The following is a 12901-nucleotide window of genomic DNA, read 5'->3' on the forward strand; positions in this document are numbered from 1 at the left end:
GGGTGAGCACTGGTCGTTACTGTTTTCTGAAGCTCCCGGGTGATACTGGGGTGTGGCCCAGGTCCAGAGTCCCCAGCTGAGTGCTTCCTGGCGGCTCTCTCTCCTTTGTGTGCTCTGATTCCTTACTGAAGTCTCTCTTCTGTGTGGCACTTGGACAAACCCCAGGGCAGAGGCCGCAAGAGGAGTCCTGGTCATTGTCCGCACACCTCCCCACAGTGCCAGTGGAACGAGCAATCTGTAGGCACAGCATGGTATCATGGTGATTGGGCTTTGGGGGCAAACCCCAGTTTGAATCGCAGCCCATCCACTTCCTGCCTGCGTGCCCTTGAGCAGAGTGCATAGCGTTTCTGAATTTCAGATTCCTCCTTCTGCAAAGGCGGCTGGAATAGGGCTTTGTAAGAGCTGGAGATAATGTCAGTAAAGGAAGCGGCACACACCAGACACTCAGAACTGCGGTTATTATTATTGCTGAGCATGGCAGAAAATAGGCCTGGCTAGAGGAGAGGCCTCCTGCTGGAGTCAAAGCCTCAAGCATCCAAAACACCTTAAGGCCAATAGCCTACCTGTTCTGAGGTAGCTCCTAATAAGGCAGCTCCTTGGCCCTCACCCCTGGCTGCCCCCCAGGCCAGTTTTCGTGTGCAGGGTCTTGGGTTTGATTTCTCAGGAAGCGTGGGGTCAGAAACGCTCTCGGTGCAGTGTGTTTCCGGCCCCAGCCAGAAACCCCCAAGCCCGCAACCTTCCGAAGACAACGGAGAGGTGATACCCTTGACACATTATTTCCTTATAGTCCTGGATACTTAGAGAAATAATACTAGCGCCTGACCTGTGGTGGCGCAGTGGATAAAGTGTCAACCTGGAAATGCTGAGGTTGCTGGTTCAAAACCCTGGGCTTGCCTGGTCAAGGCACATATAGGAGTTGATGCTTCCAGCTCCTCCCCCCTTCTCTCTCTCTCTCTCCCCCCTCTCTATAATGAATAAATAAAATCTTTAAAATAAATAAATAAATAAATAAATAAAAATACTAGCAAGCTAAGTTAGGAGGTGCTGCTGTGGATTCATTGTATAGGCAGGAGGCAGAATCAGAGCAGTTAAATTGCCACTGTCCAGTAGAAATGTCATGCAAGCCACATAGATGCTTTTAAATGTCCTGGTAGCCCCGTGAAGAAGGTAAAGAGAAGCAGGTAACGTTCATTTTGGGTAATATATTTCACCTTTGAAATTACGAATGAGATCTTTCCTGTTCTCTCGCCATACTAGGTCTTAGAAATCCAGCACAGCTCCATCCAGACTAGCCACGTTTCAGGTGCTCGGTGGCCACGTGTGGCCAGGGGCTGCCGTACTGGGCAGCACAGTTCAGTGGTGAAGTCCTTCATCTCAGGTCACACCGCAGGCTCAGGAGAGCTGCGGTTCAGTGAGGTTTCCCCATTTCTGATCCTCTGTCCTTTATACTGGTCACCTGCATCCCAACTGTCCCTTCCTAACAGGAGGCAGTGTACGGTGGCTGAGAGGGGTGTGGCATAGATTAGAAATTGACATCCTGCTTAGCCGCTGTGGAGCCCTGAGCAAGTTACCTGTCTGTACCCCGGTTTCTACCTGTGTAGAGTGGGACAGTAATGATGGAGCCTATCTCAAGAGGTCTACCTGAGGAGTAGAGTCATTTTCTTAATGAATCGGTTCAGTACAGCACCTGCCATATTCCAGCCCTCAGTAAATAGTCAAGGGACCCCTTTTAAGGAGTCCCCTCCTGCGCTGTCAGGCTCATCTGCTGCAGGAGGCTTGCAGTGCACGTGGGTTAACTCGGTTCTCTCTAAGTCAGTCCACTGACCATGGACTTGCAGTTCCCGAGGCCAGCAGGGGACGTGGAGGTTGCTGCTGGGATGTTTTTTTGGTGTGAAGGTTTGGAGTTTTCCCACTGGAGCCGGACCAGGACATGGCTCCTCTGGGAGATTCTCACACAGCAAACGCCGGGGGCCCCGCCCAGATACTGGCGCTGAGGGAGGCACGGTGGAGACTGGAGCAGGTCGCAGCAGGGGTCCCCCATGGGCTTGCCACGATGCCATGTTGCCTTCTTGGCACCCCAAAATTTATCTTCTCTGTGCCTTTCCTCCTGTTGTTTTCTCTTGGGTGCCTGCCCCTCCCCCAGGTTCCCACTGCGAATGCCACCCCTCGGCACATCCTTCCTGACTCTTGCCCCCACCTCCCTCCTCGCCCCCAAAACCTGAAGGTGGGCACTCCCCGCTTTCATGCTCCTACAGTGTTGCCTGCACCTCCCAGAGGCCCTCATTCCAGCCCACCTGTCCTCTGGGTCCTCCCGCCCTGAGGTAGCCGCCCCCCCCCCCCGGCACCCCCAGGAGTTCCCGTCCAGCTCTGACTTCCCTCCGCAGTCTGCCACCCGGCTGGCGCTCGCAAGTAAAGTAAGGGGAGAATGGATGAGTGGAGCTCCCCGCAGCCCAGTCTAACTGAGAGAGCACAGACCGTGGCTTCTGTAAACTCTCAGCAGGACAAATGTCTGTGCTGAACTAAGAATCCGCAAGGGGCATGTCTGACAACACAGGTTCCTGGGCTCCATTCCCAGGGACTGTTCTGTGGGTCAGGGGTGAGGCCCAGGATTGTTTCATCTCTTAGACATTCCACAGCCTGGACAGGCTTGGGAAGGCCTGATCGGACCATTCAGCTAGTGGGAGGGCTGGAGGGATGTATACGGATACATACGATGCAGCCACAAGGCCCACGGGGAGAAAGCACTTTCATTTCATTTCACAAGTGTCCTGTGGTGTTAACCATGTGAAGAGGAGCCATGGGTCCACTTGGCTAAAATGTAGCATTTGTGAATCGGAAGTGTAGAAAGGGCCTTGGATTCCCTGCTAGGCCTGTGGGCTGTGTTCACGGAGCAGCAAGGGGCACCGTCTCGGGGGGACAGCAGTAACAGAGTGCACTCGGGACACGTGGCCCTCAGTTCCATGTCTTCACACCACACTCCTCTTCCTTGACAGGTCTCCCGTGATGGCCGGCGGACTCTTCGCCGTGGACCGGAAGTGGTTCTGGGAGCTGGGCGGCTACGACCCAGGCCTGGAGATCTGGGGCGGGGAGCAGTACGAAATCTCCTTCAAGGTGAGCCAGTGCTCCAGAAGCCCCTTCTCCTTGGCACTGTCCCCTGTGCCTCTGTCCCTGCAGGCTGCCTGCCTCTTCTGTCTGAGCCTGGAAAGACTGGTGGCCTCAGGGCCTCTAAAGTGACAAGGTCACATTCTCTCTATTTGTGGGACTCAGGTTGATCTCAGGAGAAGAACAGGTCCCTCTGAGGGAAGGGTCTGCCATCTGCACCTCTGTGGTCAGCCGGGGCCCGCTCTGTGGTCAGCTAGCACCTCTGGTGTGTCACATCCCAGCTCCCGAGGGACGGCAAGCCGCGCCATTACTGGGCCGAGTCCTGTGATTGCACAGCTCTGAGTGAGGCACTAACTTTCAGTACAAGGGACCAGTGTCGCGCACAGCAGATACGACTTCAGGGCTGTGGCCAGATTGCGCTTCCTACCAGTTGTGTTATCTCGGGCAAGGACTCCCCACCTCACTGAGTCCCAGTTTCTACTTCCATAAAATGGGGCCTAATGATACTTTAGTCCTCACATGGTTGCTGGGGATGGCATGTTCACACTGGTGTGTCACGCCTGGATTTCAGCCTGGTCACAGCCAGCGGGACCCTATGCCAAGCCCTTCCCACATGCTGGCTGGTATATTTAATCCTCACACCGACCCCAGCAGGTGGTGTCATTTTTATACCCACTGCACAGGGAGGCAAGTGGGGGTCCAACCAAGGCCCCACACAGTTGGAAGTAACAGAACCAGTACCTGAACCTGGGTTGGCCTGGCTGCGAAGCCCACGTGTGGACCTGCCGTGTTTTATAGGCGCCTGCAGGGACACGGGAGAAGCATGTGCACTGGAGAGGAAAACTAGCATGAGAGATTGGCTGCAGTCGCTCACCTTCTCTTCTCAGTTTTCACCTCCTTCTGGTGTTTTTCTTAATTTACTGGAATATTCTGCAGCCTCCAGTGAAGCGACTTAATAGCAGTCTAAGTAAAAAAAAAGCAAATTGGTTTCCTCTCCCAGCTAATCCTGATCCATTGGTAGGGGCTGCCCCAGTTAGGTGTTAATACGTATTCTGGGGCTGCATCCAAACTTCCCAGAAAAACATTGGTGATGGATTAGTGATGTCTGCCATGGGTACAGGTTTGGTGAGTGATGGCATCTATGTCATTTACTTAGTATCCCCTAGCTTGTGCAATCTAGTTTTCCAAATGGCACATCCATATGCATGCAATGAAATCACACTCAAGGAATCAGGGGAGTTTTAACTTCACAGTTCCGTGATCATCAATTAAACAAACTGACGTATGAAGTTTGCTGCCAAGTTTGTTCCCAGAAATGGGCACATCTGTGTTTCGAGTTCTCACCAGAATGTAAACTTCATTAGGGTAAAGATCTTTGTGTGTTTCACTTACTGCTATATCCCAAGTACTGGAAGGACTGTCTGACACAGAGAAGACACTTAGTAAATATTTGTTAGTTGATTACTCACAGCAAGGGCGACACTAGCCAGAACCAGCCCCCTCGGTTCAGAAACTCACGTTGTGTAGAATAGTGAATGGAGAAAGGTTTGCACAAAGGTATTCCTAAACCCAAAATGATTTTAGTCTGTGTATTTTTTTAAAGCCCCATCTAATGATGCTCATCAGGCAATTATAGCACTACAAATGGCATTTTTCTCCACCGAGTTTATTTACAAAAGACTCGGTAATGAAGCCATTTTCAGAAGTCTCTCAGCTGGGGGGGGGGGGGGTGAGGCTGGCTCCTGTCTCCATTTGATCCAATTACATCCCTCAATCTCGAGGGGAAAGCAGACGGTATGAGGGGTGAGGAAGCTGCCGATCGGGAAAAGAGACTTCCCCCTCTCCACGTCCTCTCTCCCGGCTTTGAGAGCAGGAGTCCCGGGTGCATAACGGCCCCTCTGCCAGCGCCTCGTCTGTGAGGCCCTGTGGACAGCCTGCCACAGCGCCGAGGGGACAGGGGAGCCCCCTCCTTTGCTGGTGATGCTTTACTGAAGTGCCAGGGCTTCTGCTTCAGCCAGAGCAGGGCATTGACCAAGAGTCCAGTTCCCTCTGGTTCATCTCCGCTGAGGTCCCTTTTCCTCCTGATAACGGAGGAGAGAGACCAACCGGGCTGAAAGGCGGGGCGTATTTTCAGAAATTAAGATAAATTGATACATGCCATCAGCACCGATGGATGAATACTTCTTCTGTGATTCCAGGCTGGGCCATCTGTCCTGATGGGGACACCCCAGAAAAGATGCCCTAAAGGCTCTTAAGTTTCTAGAAGAAGCATTGGCCCGTCTTTTCCCTAGCTCATTCCCTCTCTCAGCCAGCAGCGGTTTCTTTCCAGAAGACACGGCCACACTATCCAAGCCCTGCTTGGCAGTGAGCATCTTCCCCGTGCGGTGGTGGGATAAATCTCACTCCTAGCCTGGCCTGCACCTAACTCCGTGCGCTGACCCCTGCTCATCTCTCCGCCCTCCCCCGTCCTCTTACCCCGTTGCGCTAGTCTGGACTCTTGGTCACAGGTGACCAAAATTCTACTCAACCTGACTGAAGCAAAAAAACCAGAACTGACTGGCCCACACAACTGAAATTCCAGAGTAGACCCCCCTGGTCCGGTGGACCCCGGGACTGACTCATCTCACTCGGTCTCTGTCTCCCTCGGTGCCTTGGCTCTGCCTCCATGTGGATTGGTGTCCTGCTCAGGCGGGTCTCCTCCCTGTGGGAACTCCAGCAGCCCATTGGAAAGAGAGTTTCTGTCCCCCTTGTTCCTGTACCAGTCCCCAGGTTGTGTCTCAGTGGCCTGCGGGTCCCTTGCCTGTCCCTGAGCAACGTCCTCGTTGGTCAGCTGCAGTCCACCTGTCCATCCTGGAACGCGGAAGATGGGCTGGCTCCCAAGGAGAGTCTGGCCACTGCATCCAGAAGGGGGGTCGACATGGAGCAAGGCGGACCGTCCATGTCCAGCTCCCCCAGCCAGACAGCCGCTCACACACCACAGGCCACCTTTGGAAGCCCGCACCGTTCACACCTCCTGAAATGCCCTTCTGTAGGCTGGTCACCCCACACTCATCCTTCAGGGCTCAGCTCATGCAGGTGGCCTCCTCAGCCTTCCCCAAGCTCCCGTGCTGGGTAGGGGCCACCCCAACATCACTTCCAGCATGGCTTCAGATACCTCGTGTTGACATGACCCAGGGGTTGGCTGTCTTCCCCAGTGGACTCTGAGCTCCCTAGAGGCAGGGGGTGGGTCCTGTCCCATCTCTCTACCCCAGTGTCTCGCCCATAATAGGTATCTTAAATCACTGTTAGTGGCATCAATTCCTGCCTGATAAAACTTCCTTCACCCTGCCCTTCCCAGTCTCCATCTTAGGGGAATGGTGGTGTGTTGGGAACGGCACTCGGTGAGAAGGCAGGTTACTGCCGTCACATCCCAGATGGTGCTGATCTGTTTCCTCCCTCCCCCACGAGACAGAATGAAGTAAGATGCAGGGAGAGCCTTTGACTTACACAGGCGTGAGGGTAGTTTGGAGTACAGGTGGCAGCGGCAGGGGACAGAAAGGGGACTGCACTGTGTCCCCGAGAGGCCAGGGTAGGTTATCGTCAAGTCTGAGATCGGAAGAGAGGAAGGATCCCCAGGACCACACGGCTGAGCTGGCGTAAGAAAGACGTGGGCTTTGGGGTGATGCACGTGGATATCTCTTTTGTTAATGCCCAATTGGCAAAATCTGTTACATTTCACAGCAAGCACATTCTTTGACCCAAAATTCCATGCCCAGGTGTTTAAGATGCAGAGCATCAATGAACAGAGATTTAGGTACAAGCTATTTATTGAAGTGCTACTTACAATGGGGGAAGATTGAAAATGGCCCAAATGTACATCCCTGGGGGATGAATAAGGTAGAGCACAACCCAACAATGGAATGTTATACAGATGGGGACTTAGACGGTTTGACTTTTACTTTAAGATGGTGTGAACGCAGTAAGCATCTACTAGAAACCATACTTCTTTGAAATGGGATCTTTCCTCGGGCTGGTGATATGCTGTACAATATTCTCCCGTGATGCTGGGCAGCGGAGAGCCACAGCTCCCCGAGAGCCGAGCCCACGGCCGTGAGGGTGAAAAGGGAAACAAGTGTAATCACTGCTGGTGGCTCTGCCCAGCTGCAGGCCCGTGCCAGCGTTCTGGGCGTGGTTAAGACAGGCAAGGCTAAGCTGTGATGTGTGGCATATCGGTCTCTGTTACATTGGATGCACTCATCATAAGTTCTTATCAACTCTGTAATAAAAAAGATAAAATAAAAATTTTATTTTAACTAAGAAGAAGGAAGAAATGTTGGTTTCTCAGCTCTTGGCCCATTCTCTCTGCTTGTTTATCTCAACACTTTGGGCCATTTGCAGGTTCAGGGCTAAGATTCCCACAGGGCAGGCCTACGGAGAAGGGGTTCCCCTGAGTGAGCCCCTGCAGGGTCGGCTCTGGGAGGCGGCAGTGTGGCCGGTGCCCTCGAAGGGATGGAGGTGGTCGGAGGTGGTCTGAGGGTCCCTGGGCAGGCTCGTGAGAGCCAGGTGGTGACGGAAAGCCTGGGAGGACCGGGAGGAGCCATGTTCCATCTGAGAGGAAAACTCATTACATCTGAGGCCCCAGAGGCAGTGGGGTTTGAATTGTCTGACACAGAGACCCTTAGCAAAAGCCAAACCTGTCCCAAACTGGGTAGATTTAAAAAAACAGAAACTCTCTTTTCTTTTTTTTCCCATAAAACTCACAGCACCCTCAGGAAGATGGAGTGAGAATCGGGTGTGTGAAAGAAGGTAGGAAGCAGCCCGCATCTGGTCACGGGTGACATTGAGACCTGAGGCCCTGAGCGGGTCGGTGACTAGGCCAGGGTCCCTTAGCGAGAAGGGAACAGGGCCAGAGCTAAATCCCAGACGTCCTGACTCAGGTAAGCCCCGTGCTCCCCTGGCGGAGGGCGGAGGAACGGCAAGCCCAGCCGATAGAGAGAGGTCACTGTCACAGGTAGGGCTCAGAAGTCAGGACCAGCCCCAAGCGGGGGTGAGTGGCCGCCCACGAGGGAGGAATGGTTTCCGAAGGCCAGCCCGAGGGGCAGGAGGCAGCCTGGGGCCACCGTCCAGGCACCTGCTCGGCCAGGCCTTCCCTCCCGTTCACCCCTCTGCCAGCGCCCGGGACTCGGAGCAGCTGCGCTGTCGCTGCCGGGAGTCCGGTGCGCCTGCCCGCCCCGGGTTATCTGAGGATGCCTCGTGCAGCGTCCTCCTCCCGGCCACGGGGGCCCAGCCTCTCCAAGAGCCATCTGCCAGGGACAGGGAAGGCGTTCAGCACGCCATTTGAGATTCTGCGAGTGTCTCTGTGGGAGCCCGTCTCCCACCAGCTCCTCCGGGAAGCTGGCTCCAAGGCCCGAGGGCCGCCCTGCCACTGTCACTCCCTAATTAGCACACACCTGTCCCTTCTGCCTCCGTCTTTCATAACCAGAAATGACAATAATAACTTCAGGGGTTTGTTGTAAAAACTAAACAGGATAAAAGATTTATTTGGCAGCAAAAAGGAGGTGCTTAGTGAGCGGCGGCTGCTCTTTCAGAGCCCTCGTGGGAGCGAGAGCAGCACAGGGTGGAGGGCGTGGGCTTCCTGATCCCATCACCTGGGCGTTGGTGCAGGTGTCATCCCCGAGGCGCTGGGTGACCGTGCGAGAGTGACCGGATCTCTCTGGACATGACCTCTTCCTCTGTAAAAGGGGCATGGAATATCCCTTACTTCACAGTGTAGGTGTGAGCATCTTAGTCCAACTGTGTCACGACCTTAGCTCAGTGCTTGGCATATAAAAAATGACCACTCGGTGGTAGCCGTTAACGGTGGTGGTGTGGCTGATGTGACCGGGCTGTAGGAAGGCCGGGGCGGAAAGGGCTTGGAGGCTGGCCATGCGGAGGCCAGAGACCCTGGCACCAGCCCAGCCCTGGAACGAACCCTCCAGGAGACCTTGGACAGCTCACCTGCCCTTTCGCTGAACCTTCATCGCCTCGTCGACAAGGGCACTACTAACCCCAAACTCACAGGGATGTCTAGAGGCACAGTGTGAACCGGGAGGCGCCGTGATGTCGAGAGGGGTGTGCACTGGTTGTCAGAATGTGGCCCCCAGATCGGCAGCATTGGCAGCTGTGGAAGGACAGAGAAAGTGGGGAGGTTGGTCAGCAGCTTGGCCAGCGGGTCCCCACACCGTCACCCAGCATTCAGGGCTCTGTGTCATGGAGGAGTCCTGATACCATGTGGAGTCATCAGGGCCACACTCTTGGCAGCCAGCCTCTATTCCGTTGCTTCCAGCAGGGTTTTAGAGCAAAGCTGACCGATGACTAGGCCTTGTGTGAGTGGATGGATGGACGGATGGATGGGCTCATTGTTTATGCTAAGAAAAGCGTGTGCCCATCGGGGCAGAAAAGTGAGTGACTGCAGCTGGTTCTCGGCCACAGCCACACGTGGAGGCCGGGGGCCTGTAGAGGGTCAGTGGTGACCTGAACACATGGCAGAGGACCTTGATTTTGAGCCAAGGGTGACCCCTTTGTTCTGCAGGCAGTACAGGCACTGACAGGGGTTGCTGTGGAAGCCCATGATCGGGTCAGGACCAGGCTTTAGGAAGATTAAACCAGGAAGGTGCCATCTTGGAGGCCCCAGGTCTGCCTCCTTCCGGGCACCCAGCCCAAATCCTTGCGGGCTCTGCCGCTCATGAGCTCAGGGTCCTGGGGAAGGACTTCCCCTCGCTGGGCCTCAGTTTCCTCACATGTAACGAGCGGTGTGACAGTAACTCCCTCCGTGGGTGGTTATGAGCATGCTCAAAACCTAAAGGATCCTGCAACTTGACTGAATTCATTTATTAAAGACCAAACAAAAAAAATCTAATGTAAGGCAAACACCTACTACCATTTTTTGGTCAAGTTGACCAAACATCTAAGGATATTGTTAAACTAGTCAAATATTTAATTTATTAATTTAGATACTACACATGTGCTTAAAACCACATTATATAAAGTAATCTATTAATTTAGTAGGTTCAAATAATTTTTAAATATAGTAAAATTGTGGTTTCCTACTCATTTCACCAACTGCGTCCAAGTAACCATTAAAAACAGCCAAAACTAGCGTGAGTGGGGGCCTTCCTGCCATTAGGACCCCGAAACGGGATCGTGTTGTTCAGAACCAACTCTTCTATTCAAACTACTCTGAACTTCTGGGAGACATGACTCTAGTGCCATTCCTTCTTTTCTTTTTTTCTTTTTTTTTTTTTTTTTTGTATTTTTCTGAAGCTAGAAACGGGGAGAGACAGTCAGACAGACTCACGCATGTGCCTGACTGGGATCCACCCGGCACGCCCACCAGGGGGAGACGCTCTGCCCACCAGGGGGCGATGCTCTGCCCCTCCGGGGCGTGGTTCTGCCGCGACCAGAGCCACTCTAGCGCCTGAGGCAGAGGCCAAGGAGCTATCCCCAGCGCCCGGGCCATCTTTGCTCCAATGGAGCCTTGGCTGCGGGAGGGGAAGAGAGAGACAGAGAGGAAGGAGAGGGGGAGGGGTGGAAAAGCAGATGGGCGCTTCTCCTGTGTGCCCTGGCCGGGAATTGAACCCGGGACTTCCGCACGCCAGGCCAACGCTCTACCACTGAGCCAACCGGCCAGGGCACCATTCCTTCTTTTCTGAGGGGAGCTGCGTGGCACGTGTACAGTGCCTGCCTCCAGTGATGGCAGCTGGCACGTGCCCAGGTAGCAGCCCGCAGACCGCTCCCAGCTCACTGTGCTCCAGAGGGACCCCCTTCCAGCCTCATCGCCACCCCAGGAGGCAGGCACAGCAATCCCGCCTGCTCTGCAGCTGAGGAAACGGGCTTCAGCCCACAGAGCCTGCGCAGGAGCTTGGGTGAGGCTTCAGTTCTGTCTGACTCCAGAACCGAGCTTGTAGCGGCGGCCCATGTTCCTCCCAAGCACGCAAGTCATGCGGACCCATCGGTGGTGATTGTTATCATCCATGTCCCCAGAGTGCAACTGAATCGGGTTTGAACTCCATCGGGATCCTCCGCCAAGATGCCAGTCTTCACGGGGCAGGTTGCCATCTTCTCCCCAGCGGGATGGCCGTCCCGCTCCTGGTCGGCCTCCAGGCCACCAATGTGTGGACAGGGAGAGGGTTCTCCCCAGCCCCTGCCCGCGCGTGCCTTCCTCCCCGGGGCTGGCCCTCCTCCGTCCCTCTCCCGCTCCGTGGTGTCCTCCTGATGCACATCACCGCCGGTCTCTTCCCTCCTCGGTCTGGGAGATAAGAGCAAGTAATTGTCTTTTATAGACGCTGTAATGAAGCCTGTCATCACACAAAAGAAGTTTGCTAATAAAATAAATCAAAGCAGCCATGAAAATGAATGGGGAGCAAGCTTCTACAATTAGATTTGTACTTGTCTAGTGGCATAGTGATTCCAAGAAGGAGACTGTTCCCGGCGGAGGGGTGGTACCAAGCCCCAAGCCGACAGGCTGTGTTTGTGGAAGCTCCTTACGGTGAAACAGCAAGTCCCCGAGCGGGCGGGGCCGGGTGGAGAGAGGCAGAACGCTCCCAGCAGAGGGGCTACACAGGGCCATCTCGGCGGCCTGGGTTTGTGTCCGTCCAGATATGATGGGGGCCCAGCCAAACACTATTTGGCTGCGCCCAGCACTGCGACTGCCCTTCTCTGCCACCGGCTGGACTCTTGTGCCCGAGTGTTACCTGGGGCAGAGTACGCTCTTGGGCACCTGGCCCCCAATGGTGCCCCATGAGTATGCCCCCATACCTGGCCCTGGCGCTCTCCTGGTCAACTGCAGATTCTTCCACCAGCTCAGTTAGAAAAATTACTTTCTCTCTTTGAGCCTCAGTTTCTCCATTTGGGAAACAGGGCACTAGGACAAAAACTGTGGCACGGGGTCAAAGGGCAGATGCCAGAGGAGGAGAGAGAAGCTCGGGGCACGAGGTCCCACGGCTGCGCGAGGCGGCGCGGGGCTGGAGCGTGGCGGGTGCTCACCATCCCCGAGCCGTGGTTTCTGTGGGTCTGGAGTGGCTGCTGCCTCAGCTGTGCAGGAAGTGGGGGCAGCCCTAAAGGTCCACGGGTACCGGGGGCCTGGGCCCTGAGCAAAACCATGGGGGCCTGGGCCATGAGCAGAACCACGGGGGCCTGGGCCCTGAGCAGAACCACGGGGGCCTGGGCCCTGAGCAGAACCGTGGGGGCCTGGGCCCTGAGCAGAACCGTGGGGGCCTGGGCCCTGAGCAGAACCACGGGGGCCTGGGCCATGAGCAGAACCGTGGGGGCCCGGGCCCTGAGCAGAACCGTGGGGGCCCGGGCCCTGAGCAGAACCGTGGGGGCCCGGGCCATGAGCAGAACCGTGGGGGCCCGGGCCCTGAGCAGAACCGTGGGGGCCCGGGCCCTGAGCAGAACCGTGGGGGCCCGGGCCCTGAGCAGAACCGTGGGGGCCCGGGCCCTGAGCAGAACCGTGGGGGCCTGGGCCCTGAGCAGAACCGTGGGGGCCTGGGCCATGAGCAGAACCACGGGGGCCTGGGCCATGAGCAGAACCGTGGGGGCCTGGGCCCTGAGCAGAACCACGGGGGCCTGGGGGCCCTGAGCAGAACCACGGGGGCCTGGGCCCTGAGCAGAACCGTGGGGGCCTGGGCCCTGAGCAGAACCACGGGGGCCTGGGCCCTGAGCAGAACCGTGGGGGCCTGGGCCCTGAGCAGAACCGTGGGGGCCTGGGCCATGAGCAGAACCACGGGGGCCTGGGCCATGAGCAGAACCGTGGGGGCCTGGGCCCTGAGCAGAACCACGG

General features: G+C 55.7%; 1 protein-coding gene across 2 annotated transcripts in view; it reads left to right on the plus strand.

Moving 5' to 3' along the window:
* GALNT10 (polypeptide N-acetylgalactosaminyltransferase 10) overlaps nucleotides 1-12901 on the plus strand; it is a 201839-nt gene that overhangs the window by 172516 nt on the left and 16422 nt on the right. For both annotated transcript variants that reach the window (XM_066344675.1, XM_066344674.1), the window contains exon 7: nucleotides 2994-3111. In XM_066344675.1, the coding sequence (XP_066200772.1) occupies nucleotides 2994-3111 (118 nt within the window). The remainder of the gene's footprint in view (nucleotides 1-2993; nucleotides 3112-12901) is intronic.

Source organism: Saccopteryx leptura, chromosome 6 (assembly GCF_036850995.1).
Source record: "Saccopteryx leptura isolate mSacLep1 chromosome 6, mSacLep1_pri_phased_curated, whole genome shotgun sequence".
NCBI classification, from domain to species: domain Eukaryota; kingdom Metazoa; phylum Chordata; class Mammalia; order Chiroptera; family Emballonuridae; genus Saccopteryx; species Saccopteryx leptura.